At 29.8% G+C, this 26306-nt stretch overlaps 1 protein-coding gene across 3 annotated transcripts in view; it reads right to left on the reverse strand.

The window, feature by feature from the left end:
- Nucleotides 1-6679: 6679 nt before the first annotated feature.
- LOC129913071 (uncharacterized) overlaps nucleotides 6680-26306 on the reverse strand; it is a 407284-nt gene continuing 387657 nt past the window's right edge. For 2 of the 3 annotated variants that reach the window (XM_055991492.1, XM_055991491.1), the window contains exons 14-15: nucleotides 16413-16610; nucleotides 6680-7005 (exon numbers count right to left, since the gene is read on the reverse strand). In XM_055991492.1, coding sequence (XP_055847467.1) covers nucleotides 6881-7005; nucleotides 16413-16610 — 323 coding nt within the window. In that variant the 3' untranslated portion in view covers nucleotides 6680-6880. The remainder of the gene's footprint in view (nucleotides 7006-16412; nucleotides 16611-26306) is intronic. The other variant, XM_055991493.1, reaches the window with a different exon arrangement.

Raw genomic sequence — 26306 nt, forward strand, 5'->3', positions numbered from 1 at the left:
ATGTTTTAAGTTTGCGTCTTTTCATAAAAAAGTTGTAGGTTTTCAAGCTCAACAGTTTCAAAGTATCATCGTGTAGTTATAGTGTGCGAATTTTTATATATGTTTTACCCAACAAAACCAGAAAGTCTATACTCTATAGTGTGCGAAGAAAGAAACTTCCTCATGCCTACTAAGCAAACTGCATAGAACTAAACTACTAAATTTCAAATTCTAAGAAATTAAAAAAAAAAGTAAGTATACGCCCGAGTGAACGCGAGTATCAGTGCAGGAAGTCAATATGACACTAAAAGTTTTGCACCGTAGTTAATAAACCAGCAAAAACGTGAAGGCTATGTCTAATAAAAAATAAAAGCAACATCAACAGTGTTCATTTTAAGATTTGTTGTTGCTAGAAATCAACACTATAGTCTATTGAATAGACCCTTTTGAATGGAACAAATTCGTCCAAGATTTTTTATTGCTGATTATGATTCCTTTTCATAAAAGAATACTCCAGCCAAAAGTGCTACTAAATCCATTGGTGCATTTCTGAGAAAACGGCAACACTGTTCGGTTTTCAGTTTTTTTGATTTAACTCGAAAACCAAGCCTAACTTTGAAATGGTTCAAGGACACTTTTCATAGCAAATTAAATTTTCTGTCATGTTAAGATGATTACAAAATTTTAAAAATTATTTTTCACTGAAATTCTAACCTAAAATCAATGAAAAAAAGTTAAAAAATTGATGATTTTATTTTTTTTTTACTAAATCAAGGGGCATTTTGTGTATGTAGCCCGTACGTCCAAACTTTGTACTAATGAAATAAAGTAGAGGTAAATTTTTTTGATAATATGCAATTTTTTTCACTACTTATACATTATGATGGTTACAGTTACGATAAAGGGATCATTTTATAGATAATTAAAAGTGCAATAATTGATTCTTAAAGAAAATTCAAAACAAATCAAAAGTTCTTCAGATATTTGAAAAAATGTCATACTGACTATAAAATTGAATTTTTAACTAACTCACGGAATTCATTTGTATATCATTTTATAGATAATTTCATTGTGAATAAGTCTGTCTTTGGACATTTTTGGTTTAAATGAGTAAAAATGGAGCTATGAAATAAAAACGGCACCGACCTCTTTTCCAAGATGGTGGCTGTTCCCGATGTTCTACCATCCCAAAAAATGCATTTTTACGATAAGGACATACACCCAAACACGTTCCATGAAAAAAATTTGTCCCGCGAAAAATGCAATTTGATTTACTAATTTGCCTGGCCTATTTTGTTTGAAACTCATTTGAATATTTTTTTCGTTTTTCAAGAGAAACTTTTCGTTGGTCGCTGATTTTACAAGAATTGTTTTTCAGGCCATTGAAAACAGTAAAAGAGTTGGTATTAAATGTTCTTCTATGCAATAGACCAAAGCTAATGGCTCTCCGTCGATCCATTCGATCTGTATTTATAAAAATGCACATACATAAAATTGCACACAAGCCCATAAGGATGCAAATAAATTTGTTTGTTTGTCATATTTAGTTTATATTAAATCAATCCCTTTAAGTATTGTTTACTAATGAAAAGTTAAAAGAAATATTCCACCAATAAATGAAAACGCAACGAAATTTCGAATTATCTAAGAATAATTATTTTTGTTAGTTGTTACCCTCTGTGTGTCTGCAATCCAAGTGAACGAGAAAAGCTTTTATGAATAATTATGTTAGACAAAACAAAAACCAGTATTTTTAACTCTCTCAAATTCAATGCAACGGATTAGTGAATTTATACATACATAAACAAAAAGAGCATAATTTTAAGAAAGTTGTAGAAAATTAACTGTTAACATAAAAAACTTAGGGTAAATGAACAAAGTTTAACAAAATAAGCAATAATGGAAAAATGAAGTATCGAAAATGAAAATTAGATTTTAAAAGCATTGAATCTTAAACAAGTATGTTTACTTTAAAAGTCTAAAAGTTACCAATTTATAAGATTTTATCGAGTTTTAAAATCTTGCTTTTAACTTGAAAAGTCAAAAATTTGGAAAAAGTGCTAATTTTTGAATAGATGTACCTATTAAGTGGTTTCTTGACAAGAAAAAATTAAAAATTGCATATTATCAAAAAATTTTACCTCTACTTTATTTCATTAGTACAAAGTTTGGACGTACGGGCTACATACACAAAATGCCCCTTGATTTAGTATAAAAAAAAAAAAATCATCAATTTTTTAACTTTTTTTTCTTTGATTTTAGGTTAGAATTTCAGTGAAAAATAATTTTTAAAATTTTGTAATCATCTTAACATGACAGAAAATTTAATTTGCTATGAAAAGTGTCTTTGGCTGGAGTATTCTTTTATGCCAAGGAATCAAAATCAGCAGTAAAAACTCTTGAACGAATTTGTTCTAGTTTTGCTCTGGAGCTCCGGTGTCTATTAAATAGACTACTAATATTCCAATAAATAATTAAGTTAAAGTGAGTATGTAGATGTAAAACGCTATGGAAATCACGAATTGAATATGGGACTTCTGGAAATCGTTTTTCCCAAATAGTATTCAGCAGCTAGGTTCATTTAACTTTCACTCAGAATAAAATTGATCTAAAATGAAAATTGGTGTGTTACAAATTATAATTCACTTAACTCGATATTAATTTCATTTACTTCCGAAGTTAAAATAAAGTGAATTTTAGTATTTTACATTTCGATTTAATTCATTTTTAAGTGATTTGAAACCGAGCCGATGCGATGTGTCAATGTGAAAACTTAAAAATAAATATTATTTATTTAGGTTATTTGATTGAAATGCCTGATCACATACATAAGCTTTGCAAGGAGGAAAGATAACAACATTCATGCTTTACTTGGACGAAATCTGTAAACTAAATATTGTAAAAGATTACAAAATTCATGAATCTAATTCGTAACCTAGGTGTGCTAAGAATCCCGAAAGTATAATCGCACACTCTGTTTGATATGGTTCTTTTTTCGGAATTCATAGTAAATCTACGGTAAAAATGAAATTTATACAGAAAACGAGTTATAAAATCTCAAAAGTCACCTAGGAGTTAGATAAATATACACATATCGTTGGCCGAATGTTCGGCTGTCGAACACTTAGTAATCGGTCGAAGTGTGTGGCTGAAATTCTGTATTCGCGGCATCACTAATAAATATGTAGATTAGACTGATTCAAAAAAATTTTTTTTTTCTTTTGTTCAAAGCATTGTTGAAAATATTGTTGGAAATGACGACAAAAAAATACTGTAAAAGTTTCAGCCCTTAATGTTAACATTTAGTACCGCCGCATCGCAATTTTCTATTTCCCATACGATTTGTATGGGAAAGATTGTGTATTTGTGTTTAGAATTTTGTATCTTTTTAATGGTTCATCAAAAAGGCTAGATTTAATCATTTTCTTGTATTGAACGCTCTACAAGATTGCATTTATGAAATTAAAAAAAAACGGACGCGAAAAATTAATTAAAATAATTTTTAGTTGAAAAAATGAATAATTCGAATTTATTGAAAAAATCTAATATGATAGTTTTAGGGGTTTGTGAGTTATATAAAAGGATCAGTGAAACCAAAACACAACATAGAATACAAATATTCGAAAATTTTGCCAAATTTTTTGAAAAACATAATAATTTCGTCAAAAAATCGGAAAAAAATGAGAAAAATTACTTTTTATATTTTAAAATTGAATAACTTCGAAACGCGGGGGTAAATCAAAAAAATTAATAAGAGCTTTTTTGTAGAGCGGACAATTTTATAAAAGAAAATGATTTTGTCAAGCCTTTTGGTTGAACCATTAAAGAGATAAAAAATTCTAAACACAAATACAGAATCTTTTTTTCGTCATTTCCAACAATATTTTCAACAATGCTTTGAACAAAAAAAAAAAAATTTTTTTTGAATCAGTCTAATGTAGATGTTTCTATTTCATCTACCTAACACCCATCTTCAAACATATTTACTTAATGTTCTGCATTTCACTTAATGCGGATTCACACAGTGCCGGTTTAAGCACTACCGGCGCCCCTGGGCAAGATTGCAAGTGGCGCCTCTAAAAAAAAATTCATCTAAAAACAATTTTTTAAAATCACGAAAAAAAGCAATAGCAGATTATGTCTTCAATTCAATTCAATTTAGTATATTGAACTTGTTATTTACAATTGACTTAAAATTAACTTATTTCCAAGATACATTGGTTGATATAAAATTTTGTTGGCACAGAAGGCGCCTAACCTTATACAATGACTAAGTTATAAAATATAAATAAATATTATACATGGATTAACTTAATTTAAAAAGTCTGCTGACTAGGTTGTCCTCGGGGTGTTCAGACCCGGATGTCCAGTTGTGGGGTTGGTTGAGTTGGGTTGGTCAGATTATGTCTTACCTCTCATATACTTGTTAATGCATTTATTAAAAATGTGCAGTGTATTAACTTAAAAAGGTTAACTTAAAAAAAAAAATTAATTATTCATGTCATTTAGGCTCAATTGACAAGACTACCTTTATCTCTGACTTTTTTGTTTAAACACATTTAAAGATTAGGTACAGTTGGTTTTATTTGAACAATATTTTTTCAAAAACTTTTTCAACTAGGTACATTAATGTCGTTTTCGATTGGAATTACTCAATGATTCACTCATTCTGAAATCCAATAAAAAACTTTGAATCGCTTCCACCCAATTCTAAAATTTAATATCTGTATTGGTGAAAAATCAAATATTTTGTTTTTGTTTTTTCACTAGGAGAATAAAAAACTTGCAGCACGCTTCTTAATGAATCCAGGCGCTTCCGGACGGCCAATCGAAAACAACATACCTTTATAAGTATAAGGTTTGTTCGTTGTGAGCTCTAGGGCACTCTGGGTCGCTCCGAATTCGTTGTCAAGCGTTTTTTGTAGCTCCTTTTTCAACCAGAGTTATTTCCTCTGTGTTCGATGTTCGCTGATGAAACTAAAGCTCTGAGGTGTTCGATGTAAAATGAAAACCCCGAGAAACTCTGATTTTTTTCACAGTTAATTGAAATGACTTAGAGTGCCCTGGAGGGGGAACAACGAACAGACCTATTTTTTTATTCTCACACACAAACGTAGTTTTTATGAGAAATGGAGAAGCTGTCAATTTTTGGCATTTCTGGATTTTGGGTTTTCGGGATTTTGTGTTTTTGGGTTTTCGGAATGTAGGGTTTTCTGGATTTTGGGCTTTCTGGATTTTTATTTCGGGATTCTGTCCGTCTCCCTTCTCTTTCCTTATTCATTATTATAGGGGCACCTTTGCAAAAATTAAATTGGTAGGAGGAATATTAGGATTGCTTTAGTCTTTCAAAAGAAATTGGGGCGCCTTGTTCTTCAAAGATGAACGAAGATTTTGGACACCATTGTCCTTCCGGAAGCCAAATAAATTAACCCAAAATTGGGGGGCGCCTTCATTCTTCAAAAAGTTTAGGACAAACAATACGAGCGCCGTTGAAAATGTAAAATAGAAAAAAATTGCGGCGCCTTTGTGAATGTAAAAAAAAAATAAAACATCGATTGGAAAGACTTCGTTATTTATATAACTTTTGTAAAAGTTCGGGCCGCCTGCGGCGCCCCTCAATTCTTGCGCCCCTGGGCGACGGCCCAGGCTGCCCCCCCCTAAAACCGGCTCTGGATTCACATGACGATTCACATGACGAAAGTGAAAATAAAGTTTTTGCAATTCACTCACGCTTTGCTTTTCTGACCGTATTCGTTTTTTTTTCGTTAAATTAGTGTCTTTATCAATCAAAATTTAATATATTATGAACAGTTTACACATAAAAATTGTGGTTATCATGTAGTACACACTAAGAAGTAGCTCCGAGTTCGTAGACTTGATATAAAAAACTTCGATTCAAGTTTTGATTCATTCATATAAAACCAATAAAAAAAAACAACATTTTTGACAATTTTGCTTTGCATTTTTTTTTTATTTATTGATTTAACAAATTGAAATGAAACTATATTTTATAATAATAATATTAATTTAAAAAAATAATCTAATTTGGTAGTCAAAAAGAAAAAAAATCAAAAATAAAAAAAAAATAATCAGAAAAAGAAAAACATAAAAAGAACTTTATACATTTACATAATTAATTATATTATTATTATTAGTACGCAATACAAAAAAAAAAAAAAAAAACAATTAAAATTATACACATTTTTTTCATGTTCTCTCCTTTTTCATAGTCTTTTTTTCTACATTCTTTATTACAAAATTCAAAATTTCTTCAATGAACTTAAAACATCATTTTTGTTTTATTTTTTTTTTCTCCAAGTGGTGTGTATTATTTTTTTTTTTTTTTAATTTAATTGAAGTTTGCTTAGTATTTTTTTTTTTATTTTCTTAAAATAATGCAGCTTATATATTCACAAATTTGCATTTTTTAAATTTTATACTTATATCGTAAATTTTTTTTTGTTGTTGATTTCTTTTAGAAAACTTTTTACCATTTATATTCATTTCATTTCTTTTTTTTTTTGTTTCTTTTCCTTTTTTTAATTATTTAGCTTAGATTAAATTACATTTGTCTTAGCATTATATTTTATGTTTTTATTTTTTTTTGTTTTATTTGTTTTGTGTGAAAGTTTTTTTTTTTTTTTTGTTTTAATTTATTTTAAAAATATCATTAATTCTTATTTTTTTTTTTGTTTTAATTTAAATACACAACTTTATATTTTGAGTTTTACATATACAATAATTATATCCTTTTTTTTTATATATAATATATAACTGTGTTCTCTTATCTCATTTAAATAAAAAAATAAAGAAAATAAAAAATATATATTTTAGGGGAAAGAGGAAATTAAATTATTATTTTTTATAACCTAATTGAATGTTGATTAGGATGTCGTTGAAGTCATCTATTAGTGAACATTATTTGTATAGGTAGGAAAACGCTTGCCAGGCTAAGAAAAAGCGCTAAAATTGAGGTGGAAGGTGCATGTACTATGTACTGAGCTGAGCTTGTATCACCACATTTACCTGTAAAAAAAAAGAAATATAATTAATTAATTTAATTAAAAAAAATAACAAATAAAATAAAATATGTACAATAAACATGTGGAATGTGTTATTAATAAAAACTAAGTTTAAGCTATTTTAATGTTCAACTACATTCACTTTCTATCCATTAACTAGTTTAATGGACACAAAGCAACAAAAATTAAGGTCACAAGCTCAAAATTAAACTTCCTGGAAACATTGTATGCATACCTAACAACAAAACCATAAGCATTCAAATTGGTATAGGTAACCAGATATCTTAAGGATCATTTAACTTGCTTTAATTTGTGTTAACGTTCTTTATTGTTAAGCAAAAATCTTCTCTCTCTTCTTATAAACAAAAAAAAAAGGAAAACAAGAAATTAACAGCTCCCAGTTGTATAGCAATTGAAGTTACATAATGAAGAAGAAAATAGACCCTTAAAGTGTCCCATATCCATGTTAATGTTGAAACATTAACGTAGATTGTAGTAATTCTTTTTTTTTTTTTTTGCAAAAGGAAGAATATCTAGCACAATAAAGTCCTTGTACAAATAAAGCAATTAAATTGCGTGTGTATACCGACTCTGTAATTATATGGCATCCATTTATACCAACTTGACAGCTATTATATCTCAGCCCAGGACTAGACTGATCCGTCGAGTAGAATAATACAATTTCTAAAGAATAAAAACACATACTTAAGGTAGGTATGGTGCGGAATGGGTTTTTTTCGTTTTCGTTTTTTTTGACATAAACAATGATACAAAATTCTTGTATTCTGGTGAAAAATGCTGATACTCACTCGTAAATCGCAACTGGAAGCTGTCAAATCTCAATCAAACTTTTAATAATAAAAAAGTGCAGGGTCGAAAGTCTACAGGCCAAAAGACCATATTGGACTAATGACTCACTTGTGTGGGTAGTGTGTTATAAGTCCATAAACCAATTACACTATTCGCCGAAAAAAAAAGTCGGGAGCAATAACTTTGTAAGGTGATTTTAATTGACTTTAGTGTGCTGAATTCAAAACTTTTTGCAGTTTTGTTCTATCACGTCTGGTTTTTGAGCTATACTCATCTGTATTTTCACTATATTAATGGCGTTTTCGATTGGCAGTCCGGAATCATTCTGAAAGCGTTTTATTCGCACAAAACTGACAGTTTTGTATGAATAAAATTTTTTCAGAATGATTCCGGACGCTTCCGGACTGCCAATCGAAAACGCCATAAGGCTCAAAAACTAATTTTCAATGAAGTTCTTTTTGATGTTTAATCGAGAAAATACATTTTTCCTTAAAATGCTGCTTTTTAAAATCCAAATCAGAAGTAGCAAACTGGAATTTGGATCAAAAAAACCATTCATTATAATATGCACTAAGGTTTTGAGATTTTGAGATATCAAAAATTTCTTTTTGCAATATCTTTGAGAAAAAAATTAATTTTGAAAAAATGTAAAATATATTTAGGACAATAAAATATAGCGTTTTGAAATTGCATAAGAAGATTGCAAAAAAAAATTTTACAGTGGTGTAATTTGACGTCAAAAAACGCATTTTTGACCTGTTTATATTCAAGTATTTCAAAGACGTGACGTGCCAGTGAAATTTTGACTTCGGACTCAGCATAAAAAAGTCCTTTAGAAAAATCTGGTTTGGTTCTAGCTCTATTTTTGTTGCCGACCAGTGTTATGGACTTAAAATAATACCCACCCAAAACCCAAGTGGGCTAAAAGTTCACACACAATTCCTGTGTGTCTAACTAAAATATTTATACAAAAAAAGTAGACAAATATACAATACTTGTGAATTTTGAAAATTTACTTTATTAATTTTTCAAAAATATAACAAGCGTCAGATTTCAAAAATCTTAAAAACGTAATAAATTTTTTTGTTTAAATTCACACAAATTTTTAAAAATTACTTTATTAAAATTTCAAACACGCGTAAATATTGAAATGTTATTTCATCAAAAGATAAATCACCAATTTTGTAAAGTTTTTGTTTTAAAAACAGTTTTGATAAATTGAACTGTGAGTTTTTTTTGAAAATTTTATGAAGAATCTTTTGAAAGTTGACGCATGTTTCGTGTTTCAAAATTTGGCGCAAGTTTTCAAAAATAACATAAAAAAGTTTTTTGAAAAAATTCTTCAAAAAACTTTTACAAAACAATTTTAAAAATTTAGTCACAATATTGTTTTCAAATAAATATTTCTTAACCCATACCCTTTATAAAATTAAGGAGATTTGGCTTATTTTTTATAGAGCTGAGGCTGCTATTGCTATAGGGTAAAACTATACAATACGCCCCACTTTTTTTGAATCTTCAATAAAACAAAAAAAATAAAGGAAAATAATAGTTTTTTTGGTAAATATAAGAACTATAGTCTTTTTTCCTACTTTTGGCATATTCATATGTACTAAAATATGTTAGCATATATTATATATAAACCGTTTAAAAAAAGTTCAAGTGGGGCGTTTTGTAACTCATTTGCTGGGTAAAACGCCCCACACCAGTGACAAAACGCCCCTAAGGAAAAAGTAGGTACAAATGTATTAAATTAGAAAAATTAAATTATTTGATTTTGGAATATAGAATTTTGCGATGCTTTGCGGCCGCAAATGTTGTAATCTGGTATGAATACATGGTAAAAAAAACTCGTGCAACGCCAAATGGCAAGATATGCGCTGAAAACTAAACTTTTTTAAAAACGGTCCTGTAGTAATTTTCGTTTTTGACCATAATGGCCGCAGTGTCGTCCTTTTGAAATTTAATGCAATTCTTAAGCATATAGCAAATAAAAAAAAATGTTGATGAGTATTTTACTTCATAATTTACTGGGGCGTATTACACTCACTGTACTGGGGCGTTTTGTAAATTTCGAAGTGCAATACGCGCATGCAAAAATATAGCAATCCAAACTGATTTCAAGGAATTACCAAAAAAGAACTAAGAAGCCCATTTTTTGAACTTTCTAAATATATATACATATCAATTTGATATGGTATTTATAATTTCTGAAAAAATGAAATTTTGTCTGCGCTCTCCGCAATATGTTTTGGTGCCAAATTTTAGTTTTTTAGTTTTTTTCTTTTCAGGGCATACAGAATACCTCAATTCAATAACACAAATGACGAGCAACTGAAATTAGTTTGAACAGTTTTCGTTTTGTTTGTTTAACAACACCTATGTGTGTACGAGACTGGTGGGCCGTTTTGTAAACTGGGGCGTATTGTATAGTTTTACCCTAGCTGCTTTAAATCAATCTGCTCTTTCACTGAGCAGAAAACAGTTGTGATTGCTTTTCAATATAACTGCTCACTACTCGTTCCTCAGACTTACAAAAATCCAACTCATTCTAATTTGCTATGTTCTTTTCTGTCTTTTATACAATGATAAAAATGAAGCGCTCAATTTTAAGGGGGAAGAAAAGTGAAAATGTTATATGCTCTTAAAGATTTCAGTGTTTTTATTAGCAAAACTGCTCTCTGGTTTTTGTAATTTCACTGCTTTGTTTTAGAAAATTTTCACTGAGCATTCTGTTCTTCTCATTTTATGATTTGATAAACGTGGAGAAAGCAAAGAAGTAGAAAAAAAAGTCTACCTATAACGAAACAGAGAAGAGATTCCATATTAGAAATCAAGAAGAAATTTAGCTATTAATAGCTGCTATTTTTAAAAGCTGTTCACTGCTATCACTGCTCTTTGAAAATCGCTCCTTAGTGCACCCGTTTTGCGTTGTATGTCTATAATTGATTTGTGGGCTTATTCTAAAAGTTGGAAATAAATGTAAGACTGATAATGAAAATTTCCCAGAATCGCAATTAACTGAAACCGGAGAAGCGCAGGAAGAAGGGAAACACCAATTTGTATTTGTATAATCTTGACTTTAAGAACCATAAAATGCCAAAAAAAGTCCTGTTAATAAATTTTAATGATGTCAAAACCACCTAATTAGACTCTACTTTAAAGTTTCACTTTCTTCTGTATTGGTGTTTAATATGAATATTTTAATACATACACCGAAAAAAAAATTTGATAATAACATCTATTAAATTAACATTTTTCAGTGACAAAAGTCGTCCAACAATTAAAATATCAATTTTGATATTTTATCATATCATTTTGACATTTTTTAATTTCAGGTGGGATAGTGAAAATTACACTTTGACAATTAAAATATCAATGTTGACTAGATTTTACGTTTTAGTTTATTATAATGAAACCTATTTCTTTCCTTTTCATTTTTATTATTTTTATTATTTTAAGAATTTTCTTTCTTTTTTCAAAACATTACTGAAAGGGAATATTCTTTACAAAATAATGGTAATATTATTTTTTCTATTATAGGTGATATAATTGTTTTGCTATTTTCTCCCAAACTATGTGAAGTAAAATCTTAGTGCCGATCAAATTTTCTCAGTAAATCATACATTTTACTTCGAAAAAACACAAAGGGCCTTTAAATTAGAATTAGAATTAAGAATTTTTTATTTAATATTTTTCAATAATTTGGAATGATATGAAAAAATGATACAAAAATATCAAAAAAAATTTCCAAAATGTAACATTTAAATATCATCCTGATAATAAAAATGTTGTTTTAACATTTTAAATATCATAAAACACATTTTATAGAGAATTTTTGGCTGATATTTAAAAAATGTTAATTTGATATTTAAAAAATGTTAAATTGATATTGGTTTTTTTTTTCGGTGTGCATATCCAGGACCACCTACAACTGTTTATCCTTCAACAATCAACAATTTGACAACAATCTCCACAAAAAATCTGTAAAAATACATGAAAACAAAAAAATATATCTTTCTCGCACTGATTGCCAATTAATGTTGCAATCAAATTTCATTTCCAATTAAAACTTTAACTCAGTATTCTTATATTGTTTTTTGTTTTATTATAATTTTTTTTGTTTATTTATTTTTTTTTGTTTAATTTTATTTCAAATGTAATCTTTAACATTTTTTTTACCTCTGATTTGCATAAAAAGCCTCTAATCATTTCATAGGCTTGAATAAATTTTCCATTGTGTAATCTAACAAAAACCAAAACCAATTAAAATTCATTACCCTGGCTATTATATTTATATTGTATACGACTAGGTACTATACGAAGTAGAACATTGAAATTGTCCAGCCATTTATACTCATGTTACCTTCTCTTTATGCATCTATACTGAGAGTGGGAGATATCCTTCCAAAAATATGCACACACTCAGTCCTTGACTGGAAAATGCATATAATATAAAATACAAATGGATTGTGGTTGAACATCAATTGGATTTTCGCATAACACACAGATCCAAAAACTAAAATATCGGTCAAAACAATTTTTGTCTGTTTAATTAGAAATTTTTTAATTAAATTTTGTTAAATTGCACCTCAATTGGCGCACAACAACTACAACACCATTCTCTCGATGACCTCCTCTCTTTTTGTTTGATTTCGACGAGATGGAATTTCAAACTAAATATGGTTTTGTTGTTTTTAAGAGGTTAAGGGGGGGGAGGTTTAAATGAAAAACCTTTAAATACGAAATATCTATAAAATAAATCACATTGTTGGATTTCTGGGATGGATAAAATTTTATAAACCACGGCATTGTCATTACACTGTGGTTGGTTTTCAATTTTATTGTGCTAATCCAGAAATTTTATGTGTGTACAACTGTTATTATGATATTTTATCAGGCTTATATGAGATTTTGCAGAATTTTAATTAAACATTAAAACACATTTTGTTAAAGTTAAGACCAGATGAAATCAGTTGTGGATTATTGAAATATGAAAAGATTGTTTGAGGAGTATTAAGCTTGTTGTTGTTACAAGTACAACTGCTATTACTAAGAGTGTGTTAAAAGCAATTTTTAAAGAGCAGTGATAGCAGTGAGCATCATTTTAGAAAAAGCAGCGATTAGCAGGTGCTATTTAATCACTCTTTAAATAGCAGTTAAAGCCGCAAATTTCTTCCTGATTGGAAATATGATTGAAAACTTTGAATACAAAATAAATAAAAAGTAAGTTACGATTTTCGGTTTTTTTTTTCTAAGAAATAACTTCTTGAATGCCTGCATTGTAACAAGGTTAATTCAAATAGAACTTCTCTGTTTTATCATCATCATATTATTAAACTTTTAATAAATTTTTCATCTTCAATTAAATTAGTGAAATTTTAAAGAATCGAGAATATTTTCTGAAAAAGTGCAGTAAAAGAACGGGGAGCAGTTTTGCTTAAAAGAGCAATGAAATCTTTAACAGCATCAAACATTCATACTGTTCTCTCTGTTCACTTGATCGCTTCATGTTTATCATTGAAAATAGGTATAAGGGTGAGGACTGACCAGTGAACAGTTATATTGAAGAACAATCGCAACTGTTCACTGCTCAATGAAGAGCAGAGTGATTGAAAGCAGCTATCGCAATAGGAGCTTGATTTCTAGCTGTTATTTCTGCAATTTTTTTTTTTTTTACTGTTTAAAGGAGATCGCATTCAAGACCTTTATCAGTTAATATAGCTTTGTGGAGTCATTAGATTTCATTACTTCTGAGGTGATCTAAAAATGCCCTCTGGAAATGGAATCGTATTGTTTTGAAGAAATTTTTAACTCTGACGATATTTTTTTTATGAACTCTTTTAATTTTTAATTTTCTTAATCAAACAAACAGTCATGCTAAATTTTATTTTTGTTTTAGAATTTAAGGTAATTTTTTTAAAGTTCAAAAAAAAAAAAAGATAAACAAAATAAAGAAAAATGATTGTAGGAATATTGGACCATATTCATAGTTATACTTTAAAATCAGGTCTAACTTAGACTAGAGTCTTAATTTATAACACAGCTTATGAAAGAACTATGAATATGGCCCATTTATTTGAATATCGTATTTTGAACTCATATTATTGTGAAAAATCAGTATTTGTTTTATATGAAAACCAGCTTTTTGAATGGTTGAAGTTGCAAATTTTCTTAAAATTAATACAATCGGAAGATTTGACATTTCAATTTCGAAATTTTAAATTAAACCTTTTATGTGTCAAGAAAGTATTAAAAATTAATAAAATGTAAGCACTTGCTTTGAATAATTATAAAACACTTTTTTTTTTAAGTCAATATTTTTATTTTTTAGTCATTTATTTGGACATTTGTAAATCAAAATAAAAAGTACAAAAAGGCGAAAACTCAAACAACAAAAAATTAAATATTAACTTTTACACACTTTCCGAAAGTCCAAAAAAAATATTTTGTAATTTAATAAAGAAAAAATATATTTTCTGAATTTCTTATTTTTGTAGGCATAGGAACATAATTTTTAAGAAAACCAAACTTTCAAAATAAACTGTCAATAAAATACTTGTGACGCAAAAAAAAAATATATGTATGCTTTTTAGACCCAACTAACCATTGTTATTCCAACAAATAACATCACTTTTTTTTCGTTGGCCTACCCTTAGTTTAAAAAAAATAATAACAATTTGAAAAAAGTTAAAAAATTATGACAAAAAAAAAAAAAAATTTAAAAAGTTAATTTGTCATAATTTTTGAACTAAGGGTAAAAAAGTGATATAATTAGTTGGAGTTACCATGGATAGTTGAGAAAGGACTAAAAAGTAGTATTCGTGTACTGAAAAAGAAATCATCTCACACACCATTTCATATTTTTTTTACTTTTTATAAAAGTTTGAATAGATTATAATAAGCACGTAGGTGCTCATATGGCAAAGCAAAAAATCAATGATTTTTACACTTGAAAAAATATTTGTATATTGTGGTTTTAAGATGAAATAAAACTCAAATCAACTTAAGCTTCTCATCTCAACAGGAATGATATATAGGATACATATAACATAAGAATTCTAACTCAAATAAATAACATTTGAGACGCAATGCCCACACCAGGCGATTTACTTTTTCTAAATTATAAATAAAAAAAGGTCACTGTGGTGTATGCGTACTATATTTTTTGTGAGGTGAATAAAAAAAAATGCTTCTATAATTTTTAAACCAGAGATCAGAAATAAATCTCAACCTTTTGAAAGGTTACTTAATAACTCTTATTTGTCACCATTTTTAATAAAGGTCATAAAATAACCTTTATTTTAAAAAAAGAAAAATTTCGGTCAAGGTCAGAGAGAAACCTTTATTGTATTTGTATTTTTTTTATGTTTCGGTCAACCAGTGAGATTTGTCGCTGAGAGAAAAAAATAAATCTTATCTGCAAATGTATCAATTCCTAGAGACATGGGAGTGGTGCCATATGAAAGCTTATATTCTCAGCTACCCGATAGTGGTGTAATCGGGTTTTTGGATTTTTTTTTTCAAAATAATGAGAAAATCGCGTTTGAAAGTTGGGGTAAATTTTTTTTTTTCGAAAAATCTCCGAATATTTGAACGCTTCTGGATGCCAAATGATAGCTTGTGTCATGGGCCTACGCTTTGCACATTGTCAGATTTTTAGAAAATCATCTTCCATGTTAAACCGCCACATCATGCCTATTTTTTTAGAATCGGGCTTAACTTTTTTTTGAACTTTAAGTTCTCCCGAAGAACGCTTGCACCTACAGGGATGGGAGTTGTACCCAAATGTAGGTTAGAGTCCCCGCTACCTTTTGGCATCACTTTTTCATTTTTCATTTTTCATTTTTTTTTTCGAAATTCCAAGATAAAGCCGTTTGAAGTTGGGCGGGCGAAAACGCTTCTGGAAGCTGAACGCTTTGACCTAGATATTAGAACATCGGTCTTCTGAAACATTTGAAATTGCATTGGTGTGGTAACTCTCATAGGGAAACCGATCGAAAATAAAGGTTGACTGTTATTTCTGGTCTCTGTTTTAAACTAAAAGTAGGAACGCGAAAATAAAAGTTGGGCTATTCTGGGTTAACCTTGGGCAAACAAGCCACGATTTTAAACTAAAGATTTTTTCACAGGAAAAAAAATCATCATTTTTTCGGTTTCTGATATGAAAAAAAGTTTTTTGTTGTATCTTTTGAAAAATAGTGAAATCAAGAAAAAAAAGGTGCGCTTTCCTGGGCTAACCATGGGCAATCGAACCAGGCAGGTTGAAAGAAAAAAAAAAAAATAGTATTTGTGGTGCCGACTTCATATTATATCCATAAAAATCATTTTATAGTCAAAACAAAATCCTTTTAAACAATAACTTAAAAAACTACAAAATTACAAAATAACATGATAACTTCCTATTCAATTCTATACAATAAAACAACATCTTAATTAAACGTTTTGGCGCCATTAACACAATAATTTCAATGCAAATTTTTTGCATTAATTGCTTCAATTTAAGACTCAGAATAATAAAATCTTTAAAAAATTAAATAAAAAAAAAAAAAAACACGTATCCACACGTTCTGGCAAAACAACAAAATTCCAAACACTTACCAAGTACGGTCAGGTTGGCGACCAAATGATGTTCCGGCGGCTTCAAAACGCCCCTATAACATGCATCACCAATTACCAACTTGGCTGCTGTACCTTCCAATGGTCGATAGCTAATGCAAACTCCATGTTTTGTACCCTTATGTCGGGCTATTACATACACCGTTCCATTTTCCGACCACGAACCATGGCATGAATATTCTATAAAAATTGAAAAAAAAAGAAAATAGACAAGAAAATGAGTAAAAAACGTGAAATAAATTGTATATATCCTGTACAGTAAGAAGAATTGAAAAAAAAAAAAACTGAAATTAAAACAAACTCAACTTTACAATGAACGGACAAAGAATAATAAATTATTAAAATAACACAATTCCATTCAATTTGGCACATGATATACACACACAGAAGATGGACAAAAAATGGATGATATCCGTTTATGCCAGAATAGAGTAGAGTCTTTACACAGAAAAAGATGAATCCTTAGAAATCACAAAATATACTATATTCCACAACGCCATTGTCACACATACTCCAAAAAATCTAAAAATTCTAAACCAAAGTCAGAAAAGAAGAGGAGTTTGAGGGATGGGCGATTCTTGAAAAAGCAAATTTGAACAGAGAAATGTTGTACCAACCAACGCTTCCTTTTTGCTCTTCCATCATCGTCATCATTCTCATTCTCATCATCATCATCATATGCACAGGGCAGGGCAGAGCACAGCAGAGCATCACATCAATTTCCGTTTCAATTGAGCGAACATAAGAATTCAATTTAAAATTAATTTTAATTTATCAAAATCCAAAATTCATCTCGAACCTCGAGGGCAGATGAACCAGAAATTGAAGAATTATTAAATCAGAACCACACAGATGAAGAAGAACAAGAAGAGAAAGAAATACACAAGAAAATTGGCATATGAATATTTAAATGAAACATTGGTCATTCTAAGTGGATCTCTACTCTGGGTAATTTTTTGTTCATATATTCTTGAACAGGATACCGGATATGGTCATGGAGGCCATTTTAATTTCATTTCATTTCTTTTTGTTTTTTTTTTATTATAGTTCCTTTAAACGTTTGAAGTTGGTTATGGTTTATGGATTTCTGAGTGTTTTTTTTTTTTGTTTTTTTTTACTTTAGTATAATGGCAATATGGCATCCATTATTTTTATGGGGAGGTTTTAGTTAGTTGTTTTTTTTTTTTAATTTTTTATTTTGCAGTTTAGTGGTCAGTAAAGTGGTGATCGATGTGGTAAACTATCGTGAAAATGAAAATAAACTGCAATTAACATGAATAAAGGAGAGTAAAAGGAGGTTTTTTTTTTATTTAAATTGTGTTTTTAGGTTATGAATGTGTTAGTGTTGGTGTGGTTTTATTGTACCTTTTTTTTTTTTAAATATTTAAACTAAACTGGCCTACATACAAGTTTTATAAGTTAATTCATTTTAGCTTTAGTATGCATTTGTGGTGTGTTTACAAGGTATAATTTTATGTTAACAACACACAATGGGGTAAAAAAAGAAACATACATGTTTAATGCAGTAATTCATTAAAGCTATTGAACCAACAGGCTACATGTTAGATTTCGTTTGAATAATGTTTTTTTTTTGAATTTAAAAATGTCTTGTAACAGTTATTATTTACTTCTAAAAAATGGGAAAAATTTGGTCGAACTGAACTGTTTCATTTGCAGTATTCAAAATTTATCAGTACCATTGGTTTTAACCCGGAAAGGCTTATATGTGTTCTACAATTTGAAAGTTTAGACTATCCGATAACACTGGTCGGCAAAAATAAAAAAAAAGTCGGGAGCAAAAACCTTAGATTTTAGTCAACTTGAGTGTGCTGAACTCAAAACTGTTTACAGATTTATTCTATCACGTCTAGTTTACTATTTTAGCTATAAAGTCCCAAAAATTAATTTTAACTTACATTTTTGTTCGCGTTTGAAATAAAAATATTATTTTTCCGTAATATTTTGCTACTTTTTCATTCGAATCAGGATTCGAAAACTGGAAATTACTTTAAATCAGCTTCAAAAAACCATAAGTTACCTTAAGCAAAAAGATTCATACATTTCTGTACCAAATATCTTTTAGAAAAAAATAATTTTGAAAAAAAAAATTAAACATATTTAAGACAATGAAATATGGTCATTGGAGATTGCATACGTAGTTTTGCAAAAAAAAATTTAACGGCGATGAAATTCAACGCCAAAAGTACCGAAAAAACGCGTTTTTGACTTGTTAATATTCAAATATTTCGAAAACTTGACGTGCCAGTGTAATTTTTCGGAATCAGCACACAAAAATCCTTTAGAACAGTATGGTTTGGTTCAAGGTCCATTTTCGTTGCCGACCAGTGTAATTGACCTCGTTTTTCACAGATGGGTCACGACTTAATTTTTAATTAAACTCTTTTTGTGCTACCGATACAACCAAAATAGGAGGATGGAGGAAATTTCTTTTTTAATGAGGGCTATTGTGAATACAAATTTCCCTGGGAATGCTTCCATGTTTGATCATAAAAAGTTTCCCTCGGAATTTATTGGTATCGGCAATCAATTTTACAGGGGAATTTAGACGTCATTTCATACCATTTTTTTGTTACCTGGAAATAAATTCCGAGATTCGCGATAAAAAAATAAATTTTCTAAGCGCGATGTAAAAAAAAAACAACTTTCAGAATTCCATACAAATTATAGACTTATTATAACTCGATAAAGTTAGTGAAGACATTTTAAGTTCGAGCTTCAAACAAGAAGATTACGATATCTCTATATTGCATGGAAAAACACAAGGAGTGAAATGTCTACCAGATATAACTATCAAAGAACGCTGGGCACAGAAGAACCTTCTTTATTTGCAAAACACGGAACAACGAACAAACTTAAAACGTGCCTTTCCTATTTTAGTCCAGTAATTTTAGGTTTTATCTGCAGAAAAATTCCTATTTGGCTGAGTTTTGGTATACACCTTCGTTACGTTACACGATTATGCCTACCCTTGAAATCGCTCTATTCCGAAAACAGTTGATTTTACAGAAAAATTCGTAAGACAATATTTGTAGATAATTTTATGACGAACAATTTTTCTCTTGACCTCCGAGCAACAGGTCGCGAGATATATTCGAAAAACTGATTTTCGTGACCTTTTGACCTCTATAACTTCTAACGCCGCGGAGCGATATCAATGTCGATTTCTCACATCTTCATAACAACGCCGCATATAGGAGTATTTCGATCAAAAACCTGGACAAAATTATTTTTTTAGGTAAAACTAATTATTTTTGCTAGAAACTATTATTTATGCAAGGAAATAATTTTTTCAGCAAAACTTTAAAAACGCTCGTGATAAGAAAAACTAAAAAAATAGGATGAAATTTCATACACCCAAAATGTGAAAAAATAAAATATCTAAAATATTAGAGCTTCTAGAATGGAACCATTGTGATTTTTAGGCTTAGTGCATTAAATTCAATAAAAAAATTTCTGGAAAATGTTAACAACCAGTTAAAATAAAACGTAGGGCGTATGAGTGACTTTACTAAAAGTGAAAATTTCTCTCGGAAATTATTTTTTTAATCGCAAAAAGTTGCACCCAATTTTTTGATATTAAGGTTAAAGAATAGACAAAGTTATCATAAATCTACAGTGACGAGCAAAAGTGGTCAAATGTTTTGCCTTTTTTGAGAAAGTTGTTTGAAACTTAGTGTTCTTTACATAAATTAAATCGTTTTTATTTTATTATTTTTCTATATTATGCCACTATTTGTTTTCCTGATTAAAATTTAAAAAAATGCTTCATTGTCCAAAAATGGAGAGTATCATATTGGTATTTGGACTTGACCAATTCTGCTCGTTTTGGAAAAAGGCTTTTGTTGCAATATATTGAGTGTACTAGAGTTAATTTTTACCACTTTTAATCACGTTTAACAATGCCTCAAGATAGGATCTATCAATCTGTGAAGAAATAACTTTAAAATCCGGTCGTATTTCAGCTTAATGGAAAGCTCAAAGCTCATCGCTTTTAGACTTGTGTTTTTTTACTGCCCTTACAATTTCTTCAAAATTTTCAACAGATTTTCAGCCAAAATGGGTCAAGGCCTTATGCTGACTACGCAGCTGCCTTAAATTTCTGATTTCCGAAGCAATATTTGACAATTTTAAAGGTTTTGGTGGGGTCTTCATGTAGTTGAAAAATTATATCAGACAACACGGAGTCTTCTTTTGCCAAAAAAAAAACTTGTTAAATTGTACCGTTTTATATATCTTCAAATTTTATCAAAGGTCGGAGACTCCCCCCAAAAACTCAAACAACATCACCAAACCTTTCTTTAAGTCAAAAATCGTTAGGTTAGATGAATTTTTACTAAAACTTTTACTAAAACTTTAACTATAACCACAAAAAAAAAATCAATAACCAATGGGAAAAGTAGATTGGAATGACGAGAACACAGAAAAAATCGAATGCAAATCTAGTTACTATCCAAAGCTGGAAAAAAACATTTCAGCAGTATCAAGTTTTTAGAACGGACATTAATTTATTATGGATTCAAGAATATTTTCCGAAGTTATCTTGTGAATTGCTACCTTATTTTGAAAAAATAATGAACAAGCGAACCCATCCTGATATAAAACGAAACAATTTACCAAGTTTTTTTTGGCAAAAGAAGACTCCGTGTTGTCTGATATAATTTTTCAACTACATGAAGACCCCACCAAAACCTTTAAAATTGTCAAATATTGCTTCAGAAATAAAAATTTTAAGACAGTTTCGTAGTCAGAATAAGGCTCTGACCCATTTTGGCTGAAAATCTGTTGAAAATTTTGAAGAAATTGTAAGCGCAGTAAAAAAACACAAGTCTAAAAGCGATGAGCTTTGAGCTTTCCATTAAGCTGAAATACGACCGAATTTTAAAATTATTTCTTCACAGATTGATAGATCCTATCTCGAGACATTGTTAAAAGTGATTAAAAGTGGTAAATATTAATTCTAGTACACTCAATATATTGAAACAAAAGCCTTTTTCCAAAACGAGCAGAATTGGTCAAGTCCAAATACCAATATGATACTCTCCATTTTTGGACTATGAATCATTTTTTTAAATTTTAATCAGGAAAACAAATGGTGGCATAATATAGAAAAATAATAAAATAAAAACGATTTAATTTATGTAAAGAACACTAAGTTTCAAACAACTTTCTCAAAAAAGGCAAAACATTTGACCACTTTTGCTCGTCACTGTATGTATCGAAGCAGAATAAGAGGGTATACTATAACAAAACACTTAGACTTATAAAAATATCTATATGGGGCAGACTCTTTTCCCACTGCCATTTACTCAAACAAAAAAAATTTCAAATTTCCATAACTACCTTTTAATTATTATTCAATACCTGCAATTGTATTTTTCATATGAAATTTTTAATGTTTAAAAGCACACTTGCTCACAATCAACCTCCTCACAATACTCACCAAATCACCAAAAATTACAAAAAAAAATTCCAGAATATAAACAGCTGACTTTGAACTTGTTTTGACACACCAAACACTTTACCACAGAAAAAAAGAAGTGCATCATATGATCCCATGTATATTTGCCATCCGCTTTGTAAAAACTTTAATTCAAACTTTTGATTTTCAGAAAATCGACTTTTGTCCAGCTTTTCGACCAGAATACTCCTATGTGCGCCGTAACGAAGGTCTATATCAAAATCGAGCTCAGTTGGAATTTTTCCGCAGATTGGGGTTAAATTGCCTAAAATTACTGGGCTAATTTATAACAAAAAAAAAGATGATTTAACTAAGGGAAGATGTAAGACCTTTTCGAAAAAAACGTACTTTTCTTGAAGTAAGGGTTTATATCGAAATTGAGCAAATTAGGGCTATTAAGGCTTTTCTGAACCGGTTCTGTAGAGACTTAGACAGTGTCTATGAATATGGCCCACGTTTGCAAACGGAAACAGACAGATCAACTTTGCGTTGAGACAAAGTGAAGTTTCAGCAAACATTTGCTGTCCAAAACATAACAATTGGGGACTAATACATAGATTTCCACATTAGCCTGCGGAATGAATGGAGAGAAGCCATGGAGACATTTTTTTAAGCTCCTATTTTTTGGAAATTCTACAAAGTTTGGTCAAACTACAAAAATTATTTAGGACCTTGTGAATTTTTTGTGGATTATTAATTTGTATTGTTTTTTTTTTAAATGTTTTAAAACTGATTCCACAAGTAAAGGAAAAGGAGCGGGAGAAAACTACACCAAAATAATCTTTTAATGGCCTGAAGAATTTCTTTTCTTTGACCCTATAGCATCATCAAGAAAAAAAAAAAACTATAATCACCTCTATGCAATTATTTTACCTCATTATTTCGCAAAAAAAAAAAAAAAATTAACATAAAATGCAAAGTCAAAGTGCAAATTTTCTAAAAATTCATTCTTCACACGCCAAATATATAACTTTCTTCTCTTGAAAACGTCTTGAACCGCGTGTCAAGTGCAATCAACCTAGCACCTCGATGCTTGGTGGATGATTGCACTAATTTGCCAACACTTTTCCCACTCGAATACGCCATTATACATATATATTGCACGGGTTCGAGCTATGGCAAATACTTAATTTCAATAATTACAATGCAAACGCGTTGGTATTTTCAAAAACAAAACAACAAAAACAAAAAAAACAAAAAAAACTTAAGATTTACGACACCAAAATCTGGTCCAACACAGTTAAGCTTAAAAAGGACGAATAACAAAAAGTGTATAGCAGGAATGTTTATTATTATACTCTCGTCGTCGTTCTCGTCGACTCGAATATAATTTCTACTCCTTTTTTTTTGTATTTTCTATTAAAGGACGACGAAAAGCAACACGATTTTGCGAGCTAAAATAAGGAGGAAGTTTGGCATTTGCAAAGCTAATAGATCCTTCATATGAGGCAATGAACAATCTAAAACTTAGCGCTAACAACACGTAGGCTATATGTATACTCACTTTAGGTATACCTATCTATGCAGAAAAGTTATGAAATTAAGCGAAAATATTGTGGAACGAAAATATTAAATCAGCAAAAAAAAATAAGAAAAAAAAAAAGGAAAGATTATGAAGGTACTCTTGTAGAACCAGGAAGAGGTATACCTTCGGTACAGACAGGAACAGAAAATGCACAGCAAATAGATGAGAAGATTTTGATGGAAATTATTTTGCCAGCAAACCTTGCAAAAAAAGACCCCGTTATCGACAAGAAGAGTGTCCTGATGGAATGTGTAATTTAGCTGTGCAGAGGGCCAAGAGATTGCAATCAAACAGGATCGGATTAAACTTCATTTGGGCCTTATTGTGAATGCAAGACTTTGCAAAAATTTGTCTCCTTTTTTAATGAAATTCTGGTCGCAAAAATGGATAAAGGACTGCTCCTTGAAATGCACAATTAATTGTTTTCAAATATCATAAAGCTATCAAGATTTATAGCATGGCGCCCTTTAATTCCTATTTTGACCAAATCCAACCCTGAACAAAAAAATAAAACCATGAAAAGTCGACTCAAGTGAGGAAACGCCAACAACAAGAAAATTTCCATGGATGGAAGAAGAAAATGTCGTATGACAACGAAATTATGCAAATATTCCAGAGCAAGGATTGCAATTTATGTGTTTTTCTCATTTATTCACGTAATTTTCGTGTACCTAGTCCTTGTTGCGTTTCGTTATTGTGCCTCTTCTCTCTTTTCCCCAAAAAAAAAAAACCCAACCATTTTGCCAACGAACCAAACCAAACCCAACTAAAGGCAAGCTTCAAGCTTGTTTGGTAATTCGTTTCTTGTTGACACGAAGGAACACCATTCTCTGGTGCTTTTCTCTGGCTGGCTGGATGGAAACTGCGACTGGCATTATTGTGAGTTTGCATTAATTGGACTGAAGGGATTGTGTATGCTCCCGTCACACAGACACAAAGACACAAACACACAGAAAAAAAGAAGAAAATTAAATAAAATGAAGAACGACAACGATGATGATGATTTTGAGTCACTGCACTGTGTTGGCTTTTTATTTAAAAAATGTCTGGGAATATATTTTCTCAAAAAAAAAAAAAAAAAAAAAATAGTGTGAAATAATTATGGAATTTAATTGGAGAAGGTAAATATTTTGCTCTTTTACTTTTGTTGTTGTTTTCCTTTTTTTGGGTCATTTATTAAGACTGATGGATGTGGAAAGAAAGTCAACTTTTAATATTTATAATCAATAAAATTTGGTATTTTTTCTTCGAGTTTGAGTGGAAATAAAATATTCATAGAAAATGAGTGTGAAGATTGCTATTAACTTAACTTTAAAGGTTTCACTTTCAAAATGAATGATTGATAGTAGCAAAATATGTTTTTAGAATAAATTGATTTTTAAATTGAGTCGTGAGAGCCATATTTTTGTCTAACTGATTTTTACACTTTTCTCTCAAGAGACGTACAAATATTGGGATGTTTTTTCTGTCGTCGCAACTCTCAAGAATTATAGTATTAACCATTGATTAAGCCCGAATCTTTGGACTTAGGGTAAACAATATAAAATTGAGCATTTGCTCAAGCAAAGTTTCTATTTGTAGTGAAGGCGAAGTAGTCACTAACGAATGTGAAATCAAGTTCTTTCTTGAGTTATAAAATCTATAAATAACAAATGCAGCCCTTATTTGAGTGGTTGTTTCCACTCTAGATTTTTATTCGTTTTTCGTGATTTAATAGGAAACAAAGCGTTTGCTTAGGTACATACATATGTAAATGTTTGAATATTCGCTGACATCTTTAATAGCTCAAGTTGTCAAATCTCTCAGTTTTTTTTTTTTTTTTCTTTTAATAATGTTAATTGTTTCGAAAGAAATTGTTGATATAAGGCAATCACTTGGCGACTGAACATACAAATTCAAGCATAGCAACATGAAAATAGATATACATTTAATTTTAGGTATTCAGAACGGGCTTACAATGTTTTATTTTTTGCAGCGCTAAAACGCTCATTTAGCCATTTATCGTTTATCTTTAATTGAACAACAAAGTAATGTATTTTCAGGCTGAAGTATTTGCTCAAATAAAATATTCTAAATGAAGCCTTTTTCAACAGTAAGCTATCATAGTGTTAGAGGGATGTTCAATTAATTCAAAAATACATATCGTCGGTGAAACCAGAAAAGTGTGTAACTCCATTTTAGCAAATTTTATAGGAGAGCAAAAAAACAAAATCGTTTTGAAAGCATTTGTATGAGTTTTCATTTTCTAATTTGCTAATAAAATAAAAACTATGAACATTAAGGGGATTCTGAGTTTAAGGAACGGTAGATATTAGGTATGTCTAACAGATGGCATTCAAACCTAATTTTCAGAAAATTTGGAGTTACACACTTTTCTGGTTTCACCGACGATATAGTTCATGAATATAGAAAAGATGTAGATTGTAAGGGATCTACGATAACGTTGATATCATCTTAAAAAGGGTACCCGACTATAGTGATTTCCCGACAACGACGACAACAACATATCTGCTAAAGTCTTATCCAAATCCTGTAGCGGATCTCGGTTCTACAAAATGTCTACTATCGCGGCTACTGATTTTTACAGAAAAAAGAGACTGGTTCACTTGCCCCGCTGTAGGCTGTACTCAAGCTCTAGCCAATTTCAAATTTAGAAATTCTATTTCTAGGCCTAGGTGCCTTTTCAAACAAATAAATCAAAGATCAATTACTTTTTTTTAACAAAACTATCCGCAAAGACTATGAAACACCTAACAATCGAATTTCACAAAAACTTTTTTTTTACCACATAGGTCAGAAGGACTTCCTACTCAGCTGTTACGTGTGAGAAAGAGGCCAATACCACTATCATATGAATTAGAATTATAGTATA

This window comes from Episyrphus balteatus, chromosome 3 (assembly GCF_945859705.1).
Source record: "Episyrphus balteatus chromosome 3, idEpiBalt1.1, whole genome shotgun sequence".
Classification (NCBI taxonomy): domain Eukaryota; kingdom Metazoa; phylum Arthropoda; class Insecta; order Diptera; family Syrphidae; genus Episyrphus; species Episyrphus balteatus.